This window comes from Portunus trituberculatus, chromosome 37, assembly GCF_017591435.1.
Source record: "Portunus trituberculatus isolate SZX2019 chromosome 37, ASM1759143v1, whole genome shotgun sequence".
Lineage (NCBI taxonomy): Eukaryota > Metazoa > Arthropoda > Malacostraca > Decapoda > Portunidae > Portunus > Portunus trituberculatus.
The window spans coordinates 31,441,228-31,454,582 of NC_059291.1; the positions used below are offsets into that span (position 1 = coordinate 31,441,228).

The 13,355-nt window shown below is 40.4% G+C and overlaps 2 protein-coding genes across 4 annotated transcripts in view; one reads left to right on the top strand and one right to left on the bottom strand.

The window, feature by feature from the left end:
- The window catches only part of LOC123514312 (afadin-like), a 218,005-nt gene extending 211,760 nt beyond the window's left edge, over positions 1-6,245 (bottom strand). For both annotated transcript variants that reach the window (XR_006677567.1, XM_045272134.1), the window contains exon 1: positions 6,025-6,245. The gene's annotated coding sequence lies outside the window, so the exon portion shown is untranslated. The remainder of the gene's footprint in view (positions 1-6,024) is intronic.
- Positions 6,246-6,370: 125 nt separating this feature from the next.
- On the top strand, positions 6,371-12,736 carry LOC123514313 (mitotic-spindle organizing protein 2-like). Of its 2 annotated transcripts, none has more exons than XM_045272136.1 (3): positions 6,371-7,104; positions 8,373-8,541; positions 10,481-12,736. In XM_045272136.1, the coding sequence occupies exons 2-3, from the start codon at positions 8,426-8,428 to the stop codon at positions 10,617-10,619; spliced, it is 255 nt and encodes an 84-aa protein (XP_045128071.1). In that variant the 5' UTR covers positions 6,371-7,104; positions 8,373-8,425; the 3' UTR covers positions 10,620-12,736. The 2 variants fall into 2 exon arrangements, with proteins under 2 accessions (XP_045128071.1, XP_045128072.1); XM_045272137.1 differs by having other exon boundaries at positions 6,371-7,095.
- Positions 12,737-13,355: the final 619 nt, after the last annotated feature.

The window sequence follows — 13,355 nt, forward strand, 5'->3', positions numbered from 1 at the left end:
AGTTGATGAAGAGTAAGAACAACAACAAACCAATGATGATGATGATAATGGTGACAATAATAACAATAATAATAACAATAATGACGAGAGAAAAAAACACACACAATAGGAGGAGGAAGAAAAAAACAGATAATAATAACAATAGTGGCGTATAAGACACAAGTATACAATATCAAACCCATCTTACGACACTACAAGCTGAAGGCAAGGTAAGGTAAGATAAGGCGAACTAAGGTAAGGTAAGGTAAGGTAAGGTAAGGTAAGGTAAGGTAAGGTAAGGTAAGGTAAGGTACGGTACGGTAAGGTAAGACAAGGCAGAGAGCAAAGCAAGGCTAGGCAGGGCAAGGCAAGACAAGGCAAGACAAGGCAAGGCAGGGTACAGCAAGTCAAAGGAAGGTAAGGCAAGACGGAGAAAGAAAAGCAAGGTAGAACAAGGTAGGGCACGGCAAGGCAAGACAGGACACGGAACAGCAGGGCAGGGCAAGGCAAGGGAAGACAAGGCAAGGGAAGACAAGGTAAGGCAAGACAAGGTAAGGCAAGACAAGACAAGGCAAGACAAGACAAGGCAAGGCAAGGCAGCGACGGTCGGGCGGAGTGACTAACATACCAAACATGATTTAAACAAGCCTCCGCTAGACACGCAGGGACAAGTGGCACCGCACACCACCACAATGGCAATCTTGCAACACACACACGCAAGGACAAATGAGAAGGACAATACACGACGCATAATAAGAGCTTTAAACTGTCTCCGGTAAGGTGACAGCTGGCGATCTTACGTCTAGAAAGCATGTGAGTCCGTATAGCGTTGAGGGATAAGCTGAATGGTGTTTAGCTTAAGTACAGTCGTGGTCAGAAGTCAAATAACCTGCGTTTATTTCTTTGCTTTTTCTCCCTGACCCCTTCAATACTGAGACACATTTTCATCTTGATTGTTGGGTATGATTGGGCGATTTTATTTGCTTAGGAAGGGTCTATGGAGGTCAAAAGATTAATGGCCAGTCTCCACTATTCCAATCCCAACATGTGTTTTTGAAGCTGTAAAAAAAAATCGCCAAATAGTCCAAAATGAATATGAAAATGCGTCCTGGTACTGAAGAAATCAACCCCTTCAGTACCATGACACGTTTCCATATTCATTCTGCTTGCTATTTGGCGATTTTATACAGCTTTAGAAACTTATGTAGGAGATTAAAATAACTAGTGAAAACTCTGGCCATTAATCTTCTGACCTCCATAGACCCTTCTTAAATGTCAATGAAATGGTCTAATCGTACAGAAATCTCAAGGTAAAAATGTGTCCCAGTATTGAAGGGATTAAGCTCAAATCCTCTAATCTGGCGACAGTAATACAAACTGTGACAGTAGGTGGCTTCTCAGCATATAAGAAGACTTAGGAATGCTGCAGAAAAACGTTAAGTACAATGTGAGTGAGCGTGGTATGTTACTCAACGTCGGACCATGACTCTGCCCCCTCAATGACCGTGCAAATATAATGAATGCGAAAAAAAAAAATGTAAAACGAGAGAGACGTAAGATGATAACGCGGTCACAATTAGCTACACACAACCACACACACACACACACACACACACACACACAAAGACAGTTAAGTTAAAATGACTAAAAAGAGTGTAAAATGCATCCATTCTTACATACCTAGATAGATAATAGATAAAATAATAAAGTAAATAAACACATAAATAAAAAAAAAACTGCAACATCAAAAGACATCTAAAAAAATATATATATATACCATAGAATAAAATACGTTAGTGAATATAAACCATTGAAAAAGTCACTTTTATGAACAAAATTACATAAAAATCACACGGCATTTAATTACATAGATACATTTCGCGGGTGAAACACTTCATCGTGAAACCTGATAAGACCTTTCACGTCAATTATGTTCGTCATCCACACTGACACAGAAACATTAGCGTTATCAGTACGTAGCGCTCTCTCTCTCTCTCTCTCTCTCTCTCTCTCTCTCTCTCTCTCTCTCTCTCTCTCTCTCCATACAAACTACAGTCGCTCTTTCTGTACGTGCAGTTATTCAGTGTGTGTGTGTGTGTGTGTGTGTGTGTGTGTGTGTGTGTGTGTGTGTGTGTGTGCGCAGAATATATGAGAGCCACTCGGCGTACACAAACAACCATTACTCAGGATAATAGTAGTGGTTTAATATATTTATGACGAGAGAGAGAGAGAGAGAGAGAGAGAGAGAGAGAGAGAGAGAGAGAGAGAGAGATGAATAAATAATTGGGTGGGGAGGTAAACGGATGAATGGCAGAGTGAGTGAATGGGAGGAGAGAGAGAAGGACGGAGAGAGAGAGAGGGAGGGAGGGAGAGAGGAAGCACAGCTCATTGGGTGCATAGGTGAGCACAAGAGAGAGAGAGAGAGAGAGAGAGAGAGAGAGAGAGAGAGAGAGAGAGAGAGAGAGAGAGAGAGAGAGAGAGAGAGAGAGAGAGAGAGATGAACAGGAAGGGTCAGTTAATAGGAGGCAATGAAGCAATAACAACAGGAACAACAACAACAAGACTACTACCACCATCACCATCACCACCACCACCACCACCTTTCACCCATCATGTGATACCTCCCCATAAGCACTCGCCAATCCAACACCTGCAAAATGTATGAGGGAGCAACGAGAAGGAGACAAGAAGAGAAGGGAAGGGAAGGAATGGGAGGAGATGAAGAGAGATGAGTGAGAATAGGAAGAAGAAATGGAAGGAGATGAAAAGAAATGGATAGGAATAGAGTAGATGAGTAAGAATAAGAGGAAGGAATGGGGGAAGAAGAAGAGAAATGGATAGGAAAAGAGTAGAGAAAAGTTAAAAGGAGAGAAAGAAGAGGACGAATGAAGGAATGGGGAAAGATGAAGAGAAAGGGAAAGGAAACGAGCAAGGAAAGGTTAAGAAGGGGTGTAAGAAGAGGAGGAAGGAAGGAGTGAAGGAAGATATAGACAGAGGGAAAGAAAAGGAGTAGGTAAAGGTTGGAAAGAAGTAAAAAAGGAAGGAGTAAAGGGTGTAAGGGTAAGGGCGGAGGTTATCAGCCCTTGACGGTAACATAAGCCAGGCTACTCCCCGTCCCCTACCCCTTTACTGGAGTGCCTCTCTCTCTCTCTCTCTCTCTCTCTCTCACACACACACACACGCCCCTTTACTGCTCATACCAGAGAGAGAGAGAGAGAGAGAGAGAGAGAGAGAGAGAGAGTCAAATGCACTAGAATCACAATACAATACAGTAATAAACAGTCTTCACAAAAAAAGCTACCAGACTAACGACACCTTCCACAGTTCTGTACAGTAAATGACAAGAGAAAGTAATAATTTTCCTTGGCGATGCACACAAACCACTGGCACCGTAGTTTAGTCCCTTCCATACAGAGATACAGTTTTTTTACCTTGAGATTTGTGTACGATTAGACTATTCTATTGACATTTTAAGACTCTATAAGGGTCGGATGATTAATGGCCTCAGTCTTCACTACTTTTGTCCCCCACATTAGTTTCTGAAGCTGTATAAAATAATAAGCAGAAAAAATACATGGAAACGCGTTATAGTACTGAAGGTGTTATGGCAAAAAGAGCCAACACCCGGTCATTTGTTGCACTGATACCACACACAACATTGCCTTCCCACTACACGACAGTCCTGGGATACAGTCGACAGGTAAGCAAGTGTTTCCTGAAGGACATATTGATATTCAAAGCTACACCATTAGTAAATAGGTAAAACAAAATAACTTAACTCTAGATAACACACACCACATTGCCTTCTCCCTACACGACAGTCTTGGAATACAGTCGTCAGGCAAGCAAGTGTTTCCTGAAATGACCTGTTAACCCCTTCAGTACTGGGACGCATTTTTACCATGAGTTTTGGGTACGATTAGACGATTTTATTTACATTATGAACTGTCTTTGGATGTCACAAGATTAATGGCCAGTCTTCACTATCTTATTCCCCAACATAAGTTTCTGAAGTCGTATGAAATCATCAAATAGTAAGCAGAATGAGTATGAAATCGCGGCACGGTACTGAAGGGATTAGTATTTCAAGCTACACCAAAAATAAAAAAGTGAAAAAAAAAAATGAATAAATAATCCTGGCTTCCATGAGTGGTAATGTTTGATGTGACACTACTTTAGGTGGTATGGTGTGAGTAAAGACAACACTGCTAACCATTGTTCCATTACTAAACTTTGCCGGAAGCATCCACTTGAAACGGCATTTGCTCTCATCTTCACAAAACAACGAGTGGATCATTGTTACGTCTAATTAACTCCTGTCTTCACTTTTTTATGTAAGAGGGGAAAACCGGCCAAGGGCAACAAAATGATTAAAGAAAAGGCCCACTAAGATGCTAGTCTCTGAACAATGTTAAGAGCATTAGCCAAAGAAGTCTTGGAGCCTCCCTCTTAACCTCTCGAATACCAAGATGTGTTTCCATATTCATTCTGCTTACTATTTGGTGATTTTATTCAGCTTTAGAAACTTATGTGGGGGATTACAATAGTGAAGACTGTGGCCATTAATCTTCTGACCCCTACAGATCCTTCCTAATGTCAATAAAATGGTTAAATCGTACACAAATCTCGAGGTAAAAATCTGTGCCAGTATTGAAGAGGTTAAATGGGTTGAGGGCACAGGTAGATGTAAATACAGAAGCTGGGAGGGAGGTCAACAGTTTTACAATTTCTACATATTCTTATTTACACTAGCATGGATAACATTGCTCTCTCTCTCTCTCTCTCTCTCTCTCTCTCTCTCTCTCTCTCAGGAATCAAGCAGCGACACGAGACGAGGCACAACACAAGAAACACCCAACTAGCGCGGGAACACAGTGCACGCATGGCTAGTCTTACGTAAAGATAATAGACCCAACATGCATCTCACTGATATGAAATAACATGAGTCAGTGAGTGTACCTACGAGCCGTTTACAACAATAAGGTCGCCAGGGGAGTCTGTTCATGTTTCCTCTGGCAGTGACGAAACCCGAGACTTGCAAGCGGCGTCTGTTACACATGTCAGTTTCAAGTGTCACGCAGCGGGAAGCCAGGACACGTAACAAACATCACAGGCATTGCAACGTTCCCATGACACGCTCCGCTTTTACCCAGCATCTACTGACATGGGATTACAACTCAAATACAATGCTACGAGGACGTTTTCTGGACAACAATAACAACAATCATAGTGTGTGTGTGTGTGTGTGTGTGTGTGTGTGTGTGTGTGTGTGTGTGTGTGTGTGTGTATTTTCGTACAAGACAGATTTGGCTTTGGGGAATAGGGACATCCCGCATCCTTTCCCCCCCTCAAGTCAGGTCAAGAGAGAGAGAGAGAGAGAGAGAGAGAGAGAGAGAGAGAGAGAGAGAGAGAGAGAGAGAGAGAGACGCAACGCCCTAAGAGTTGGATCGCTATATTCGCCGCGTCAAATTCTTCAGTTTACAATGAATTCTACTTATTTGATTTTCTGCTTATCTGTACTCTTTACAACTGACCTTTCGTCACACACACACACACACACACACACTTTTGTTCATGTAGTATCAGACTCTCTCTCTCTCTGCGAAAGTTTTCACACACACACACACACACACACACAAGGTTCATACTTTGTAGACACATTACCACCACCTTGCAGCACTCCTACACACACAAACACAAACATACACACACACACACACACACACACACACACGGTCATACACCTCCCACTCACACCTTAGGAAGGTCAACAGACATGTCACGCCAAATATATTTTTTTCTTTACTGAAGCTTCTGGTCCCCTGTAATAAATGTGCGCCGCGCGGCTGGCAACACTGCCGGGCCGCCTACCTGTGCCCGCGGCGAATCAACTTGGTGATAACATTTTCTCAACGTTTCCCTGCCCTGCCCTCCCCTCTCTGCCTGTCCCTGTGCCTTCACGCGTCATTAGTGCCTCAGTGCCCAGGGTGTGGTGCCTGGGGCGAGGGTGGCCGTCAAGGGCCCACCTGACAGGTGGAGACTTACTTTGTCCGCGGGACAGGTAAGCGCCGTGCGTCTCCAAGCCACAGGTAATATTCACTCGCACAGTGGATACGTTTCACTTAGGACACGTCTTCCTTCAGGTAACACGTCATGGTAATATTCTCCTGGCGGTTGTTTACGATCACGACACTTTTCACAGCACTTTGCTACGATGAAGCACGAATCCAACACAGGAGGGCGCGAACACACCTCTCCTCACCCCGGAAAGTTTATAACTGGTCGCTTTACCTCCGCGCATGCGCTACAAAGTTTGACCCTCGGAGAGTTTATTACGGAGAAAAGATAAACTTACTATACGTCTCTTTTGACCACTATGTTGTTCCATTGCTCACTTCTTCTATACTTTTGTAGTTTATGATATCATAATATCTACATGGGTCTTTTCATAAGCAAAATTATTCACTAAAGAATCCAGCAGTGTACCAAGGAACAGTACTGAAGATACACAAAACACACAAACATCTTTCAAACATTTTTTTTAATATAATTTTGTATCATGTTTTAACGTCATATTTGAGTGGATATCAAGACTTGTACACTACCTAGGTAGCTCTCTTCTCTCCTTGTAACAAGTTACGAGTACCAAAGTTAAGGATCTCTGTATGAAAGCAATGTCCTGAAAACGTCACATTTAAACTTAAAATAAAGCATTGATACTTTTTACCGTTGATTAACCCTAAATACACATTAGAACAACAATCAACAACACAAGTACACAAGTATCCATTTCCACGACTATTCCTCCCTGACATCAGCTGCCCACAACAACAACAACAACAACCCAACGGCGAAGTCCGCCTCTTTCCAAACTCCAACAATTCTTCGTTTGTTTCCAAGACTCTTGGCATAACGACACTCACTACTCATGAAAGGAAGAGCAGCCTGCAGTGTAATCAAGGATGAATGAGAAGTGCAGTGAACGTCTTGTCGAGCTGTCAGCATCTTGAAAGACAAAGTTGACGCTACACGTTCATGAGGGAGAAGTGAACTGTCAACTTCCAAACAACACTAATAAATTGAAAGAAACAGTACAGTTACTGGACTTCTAAAAGGGTAAGAGAAGTGAGTAAATCTTGCTAGTAGCGGCTACATCTCTATTATATTTCCATCCCTCCAGGCTCCAGGCTCCAGGTTTGGGGACATGGCAGAAAAGCTTGTGTCTAGAATGGGGCCTCCAAATTTGGGACAACTTAATATTACCCAAACCAACCAGGTGACTGTTCCTCCTGAGCACTCGCCTCAGGACTCTAACCTAAAAACTAACTGGGCATTGCACCCCTCGTCCCGGCTGGCCTTATGGACACAGCTCTAACCAAACGTTGCACCACCACACCACACTAACAGTTATTTGGAAGTATACTCACAACGTTAAGATTGATAGATCCCCTGCTGGGTTCCCCACTGTAGCACTGGGAAAAAGTCAAATGCAGTAGAGCCAAATCACAGTCCAAGTTTAGGTTAGGTTATTTGTGACGAATCATGTCACTGTAACGTCAGTGTGTGTCACCTCAAAGCAACACCACCACACACGTGTTGAGCAGCACATGCACAATTAAGGTCAGTAGGTCTTCACCTTTTTGCTACAACATCCCCTCTAGGAATTTGTTCTTCTTTCACACCTCCCATGTTTCTATGAAGACAATTTTCTCCCAGATTTTAAAAGAAAAATTAAATATATGTTTGTAGTCTTATTACTGATTATGAATCAGTCACATTATTAGTGAGATACTTGCCAATGCTTCTTAGCTTCTTGATCTTGGATGCTGTGTGGCTAAATGCCAGAGTGCACAACATAAGCCCCCTTCCACATTCAGCCTGTTTCTGTACTTTGTCTTGGCAGCAGCGAGTGTGGAAAATGCAGCTTCACAAAGGTAGGTGGATCCAAACATAGTTCAAATCTGAAGAGCCTCTTGTTAAGAGAATGACAAATATAATTAGAGAAATTCCTGCTTTTTCCCAAGGGTTCACACCCTCTTTGGAAATTACTAATGCCCCCTTAGGGGAATGTCCTCCACCAGGTTAAGAACCATTGAATTAGCTGATACACGAGGAGCCATTAGTGGTAACATTAACCAAGGTGTGAATGAAAATGTTCACTGCCTTAGCTGTGTATGTAGCCTACATGTAGGAAACTCGTGCTACAAAGTGCTTCACTGTTATTGAAATAAGTACAAGCATGATAAGGATTGTTTGCTGTCAGCAGATTATGAGACAATAGTTTCACACTAAACTATCAGGTATTCAGTTAGGTCTGTCATTAACATGTCTGTTGGTGAGTGCTATATTAAGCTGTACAGTTTTGTTGATTTTTGGTGTGACCATTGTTACAGGTAGTTTGATGTGAGCCTCTCACTGGAGTGAGCAACCCCACTCTCAGCCAAGGATGACTAACATGGAGCGCTTCCGTCTGGTTACCAAAAACCAGCTCAACCCAGAGCAGAGACAGCTCTTCGATCTCGTGCTGGCCACCGGCATTACCATCCACCCAAAGATCTTCAAGTGAGTCATGGAATATTGTCTCTAGAAAACCAGTTAAAGATATATATATATATATATATATATATATATATATATATATATATATATATATATATATATATATATATATATATATATACATACATATATATATACATACATATATATATACACACACAAAGTAAGCCCCTGCACTTGGTGAATTAATTAGTCTGGCAAAACTACCGCCAAATGCGAATTTCGCCAAGCACGAGTTCTTTACACCATATAAATTGCCTACAAAATGCCTCAATCAGTCTTTGGCCATTGCCAAAGTCCCTCTTTTGACCCCTAAAATACCATCTTTTGAGCTGAAACAAAATCTTTTGCCTTCACATATTAGAACACATGTACAAAACAGACCAATAAAAAAAAAAAAAGACCTAATAAGACATGATATAAAGGCTGTAACTCCCATTTTTCCACCAGTTTCCCTCACCCACTTTCGTCCTTGCCGCCACCGCCTTTGTCCTTACCTCCAGCGGTACCACCTGTTGTGCTTGCAGAGCCATGTTGATAAATCGCCAGAATTCGTTCCCACGGTAACAGAATAGAGGGTAGCACAAATTGGCTGAAGGGGACTCTCACACTGCGTTCTGATAGGTTTTGAGAGAGGTCTGACGTCACCAGGGAGCTGCATGGTTCGCCGTGCGGTCGCCAAGTTTGAATTTAAATCGCCAAGCGTGCACTCAGTGGTCTGTGGCCACCCTACCGCCAAAAGTTGATTTCGCCAAGCTGAGATTCGCCAAGTGGGGGGGCTTATATATATATATATATATATATATATATATATATATATATATATATATATATATATATATATATATATATATATATATATATATATATTATTTTGCATTTGATGTATCTGATATCAAAAGAAGGCAGAGCAGGGTACCCATAGTGACAGAATGGGAGACACTTTTAAGACCCTCATAGAAATCTCCAAACACCTGCAAGAAACGGTCATGTGAAGTGGAAAAGCAAAAAACCAACACTGTAATTACTGGAAGGTGCACTCAGTGAGATTCCATCTCATGGGCCAGTAAGCCTTAGAAGAGGGTCCTCAATAGTCTTGGTCCCGATAAGGTCATCCAAACATCAAACCCACTCCCTGTCAGAATGGAAAGGGCAGGAGGAAATTGTTTGCTCTGGAAGGCACATGCCACTCACCATTAATAAGGGAAATGTGGACATGAAGCAAAAATTACTACTTTAAAAGAGAGATGGATTATCCCATCTTTAAAGCTACCAGTCTTCAACAATTAATTGCAAACTCCCTGCATTGGCCTTCTTATTAGATATAGACAGCTTCACTAAAGTGTTTCCATGGCACAGTGGCTAGCATTTCTGACTGCAAATGTTTGGGCTTCTGGTTTCTACCCCAGGGGAAGGGATGCCATCCACCACAGGCTCTGAGGCCACTGAGATGGAGATGATTGCCACACCTGCACACATAACTGGAGCCTGTGCCTCCATCTTTACCTTGCATGTATTGTCAATAATGTTGCTGATGTCACTTGCTGCTTTGTCAACTGTCACTAACTGCCTTACTCTTCTAAAATTTATAACAATGAGAATTTAGAAACTCTCATATTTTTGTGAAAATTCAAGTGGTATATGAAATCCTGCTGAAGTCTGCAAAAGATGAAAAGTAACAGGAAAGCAGTTCAGATCATTACTACCTACCTGACTTCACTTCTGCCTTGAATCCTTGTCTATCTTTTATCACTTGTTGGACATTGACATGCAGTGTAATTATTTACATTAACATGTATTATGAACTTCATTGCTTCAGTTATTTTTTTTGATTGCTCATCGTATTTCTTTCGAATTTTCATACCACATTATTGTGATTGAAATTGTACATCCTTAATAACCTCCAGATGGCTCACAGCATTGATGTGCACATTTGTTTCAGGGTGCTGATGGACCTTCTGGCTCTGAATGTGCCACCTCATGCTATTCTCAGCCTTCTACGAGAGGTGCATGACAAAATTCCTCAAGACATGAATGAAAATTTCACTGCATGGGACCACACTGATGGCAGTCATACATAAGTGAACTCCAAGAGGTGATGGCATTAATGGACTTTCACAGCTTATAATACCATAACATGTTTGTGGAGTTTTTATCCTGCATTCTTAGAATGTGCAACAGCTGGATTTTGTGACTTTTTGGTGTATTTTCAATAGTAATTTTTCTAATATACAGTATGTACAGTTGTAAAGAAGTATAAAGGGATGCTATACTTAGTCACGAGTGTTGGCTTAATGTTAGTAGCACCACCTTTGCTAGGTCTCACTCATTATGATCATGTGATTAATAATCTCTCTCTCTCTCTCTCTCTCTCTCTCTCTCTCTCTCTCTCTCTCTCTCTCACACACACACACACACACACACACACACATGCACACAAACACATACAAAAGTACAAGGACTGTGCAAGGTATACCAATCTTTTTGTCATTTAAGAAACTGAACAAGGTCCAATAACCTGCAAGTTACTTTAAAAGATGAAGTGAGGAAACTTGGGACCACCTCCTACAATGATGAAACATTTTGCCTCTGCTACCTCACATTTAAAAGATGTCAGTTTGATAATTAGATGGATAGATATTAGGATGTGGGATTGTGAGCACTTCAACGGTGATCAAATGGCTCTTTATTATTCTGTTATGCTGAAAGTTTTCAATTTCTATGCCCACTGTCAGCTTAGTTTGGGAAACGAGGTTAGGGTGATGTTTCATAATTCATGCGTGTCACAAGCAAAAATTTCCTGGGTTGAAAGTTTGCGTTTTCCTTCTGTTGGTCTGACTTATGCATCTGAAGCAAAAGGATGTTTGTGATGAAAATCAAATGCTATAGTCATGATGGGATATCTTGAATTAAACTGGATTTTAGAAGGAAGAGAAAACATCACTACCCTTGAGTTGACCATAAAAATAGAAAGCATTTTAAGAAGATGAGTAGCTGGTTAGGAGAAAATGCATATATATATATTTAACACTTCCTTAACAAACAGATAATGGAAATTCAAATAAAAACAGTAACCTTTACTTTTAAATTGTCTTTTGTAAATGTTGTCAACAAGCATATTCACTGTAGACCAAGTTCCATACAGTCAGGAAATGCTTGCTGAAATGTTCGTTTTCATACCTTGCTTTACTCACACTCCTTCACAAATTTTGTCCTCAAAAATGTTAGTTTGTAGTACCACTGTTATTAATGTTACTATTTAAGATTTTTCCTCTCTCTCAAATGTATCATTAAATATTGAATCTCAATAGAAAGTGGATCCTAAAGACTCCATTTCAAGTGATTGAGTGAGTAGAGTTAACCTTACAAGTGTGAATGTATTGTACTGGCTGATGGGTTCTCACTGCTGTGTTATCTTGTGGTGGTAATGATAGCTCGGGCCTCAGGAAACAATAATGTGCATCTGAGACTTCCAACCTCAACATATCGCCCCAAAAGAGAGCTGAAAACAGATATTAGTATCCATTAAAACATTATACTTGCAAAATAGAAATAGTAGTGAATATTTAAGTTTTAGGTTGCTTTGATCTTATAGTTCAGCAGGCCTAGTGGCTTCCTCTTCACCAGGCCAAGCAGCAGCAGGGAAATGGTATGCCCACTATGAAGGATGCTGGTGCTACATTATTCAGCTTTTTTATTTATTTATTTTTTTTTTTTATTTATTTATTCATTTATTTATTTATTTTTTTTTTTTCCCATAACCTTTAGAAACAAAGAAGAAAGCTTTAGACAGTGCCAAACTGAGGTTGCTTGAGGTGGTGCCAAACTGAGGCTGTTGTGGTCATGGTTATGCCAAGAAGCCAGATGCACAGCACACCTCAAAATTCTAGAATAAATATAATGTCCTATTTCTACAAAATATATTTAATAAAATAGATAATATTATTTTACTATTCAAAACTTCTTAATAAAACTATTTTATATGTAAAACAAATGCTTTAAAAATGAATATAAATTATATTGTTAATACAAAATGAGGTATGGATTTATATAATATTTTGTTTACACAGTAGTATTCTTATTTGATTCCTGTGTCAAGTATCATTGTATACATGAGAGCCACTGCAATTGTCTAGTTCACTGTAAACACTGTGGAAAAAGCTCTGGTTATTTGTATATTAAATGACTACAAATAATACTTTATGGTTTACAAATCCAAAAATTTCAGTCCTGCTAAATAAATATACTTTGTACATGATTTTCATAGAAAATTCATAACTAATAAGTAGAACAATGCATTGTTAATATTTAGAAATGCTTGTAAGCGTAAGAATGCAATCCTGATAGAAAGTACTGACTGAGCACATCTTTTGTACTACACATATCATTATAAGCACTTATCTATAGATCAGGCAATGTTTGCTGAGTATTACTTATCTACAGGTCAGGCAATGTTTGCTGAGTATTACAAGTACTATGCTCTATGATCTAAATTAGTCATTTACATTTCAAATAAGAAAGATTAGACCTGAGTAGGAGTTTAAAAGCCAGTGTTGTCAGAGTTCAAGTGAATCACTAATGAGGCAATTTGCTTGCATTGCCGGTCCATTTGTTAATGGTCAGTACAGCAACCACCACTCAGAAATAACCTTGCAGTAATTACCTCTAACCGTCAGTGGTTACACGATAGGTACTTGAGATCACAAGTCAGAAAAGCCAACATCAGACTGGTTTCCTGCTATGGATGCATCGGTGCTGAGATCGGTTGGATCACATAGGGAGGCGGTGGCGTAGTGGATGAGGTGGTGAGCGTGGGA

Coding starts and splice junctions, on each gene's coding strand:
- LOC123514313 (XM_045272136.1), top strand. CDS start 8,426: ATGACTAACATGGAGCGCTTCCGTCTGGTTACCAAAAACCAGCTCAAC. Junction 8,542..10,480: donor ATCCACCCAAAGATCTTCAA/GTGAGTCATGGA, acceptor CATTTGTTTCAG/GGTGCTGATGGACCTTCTGG.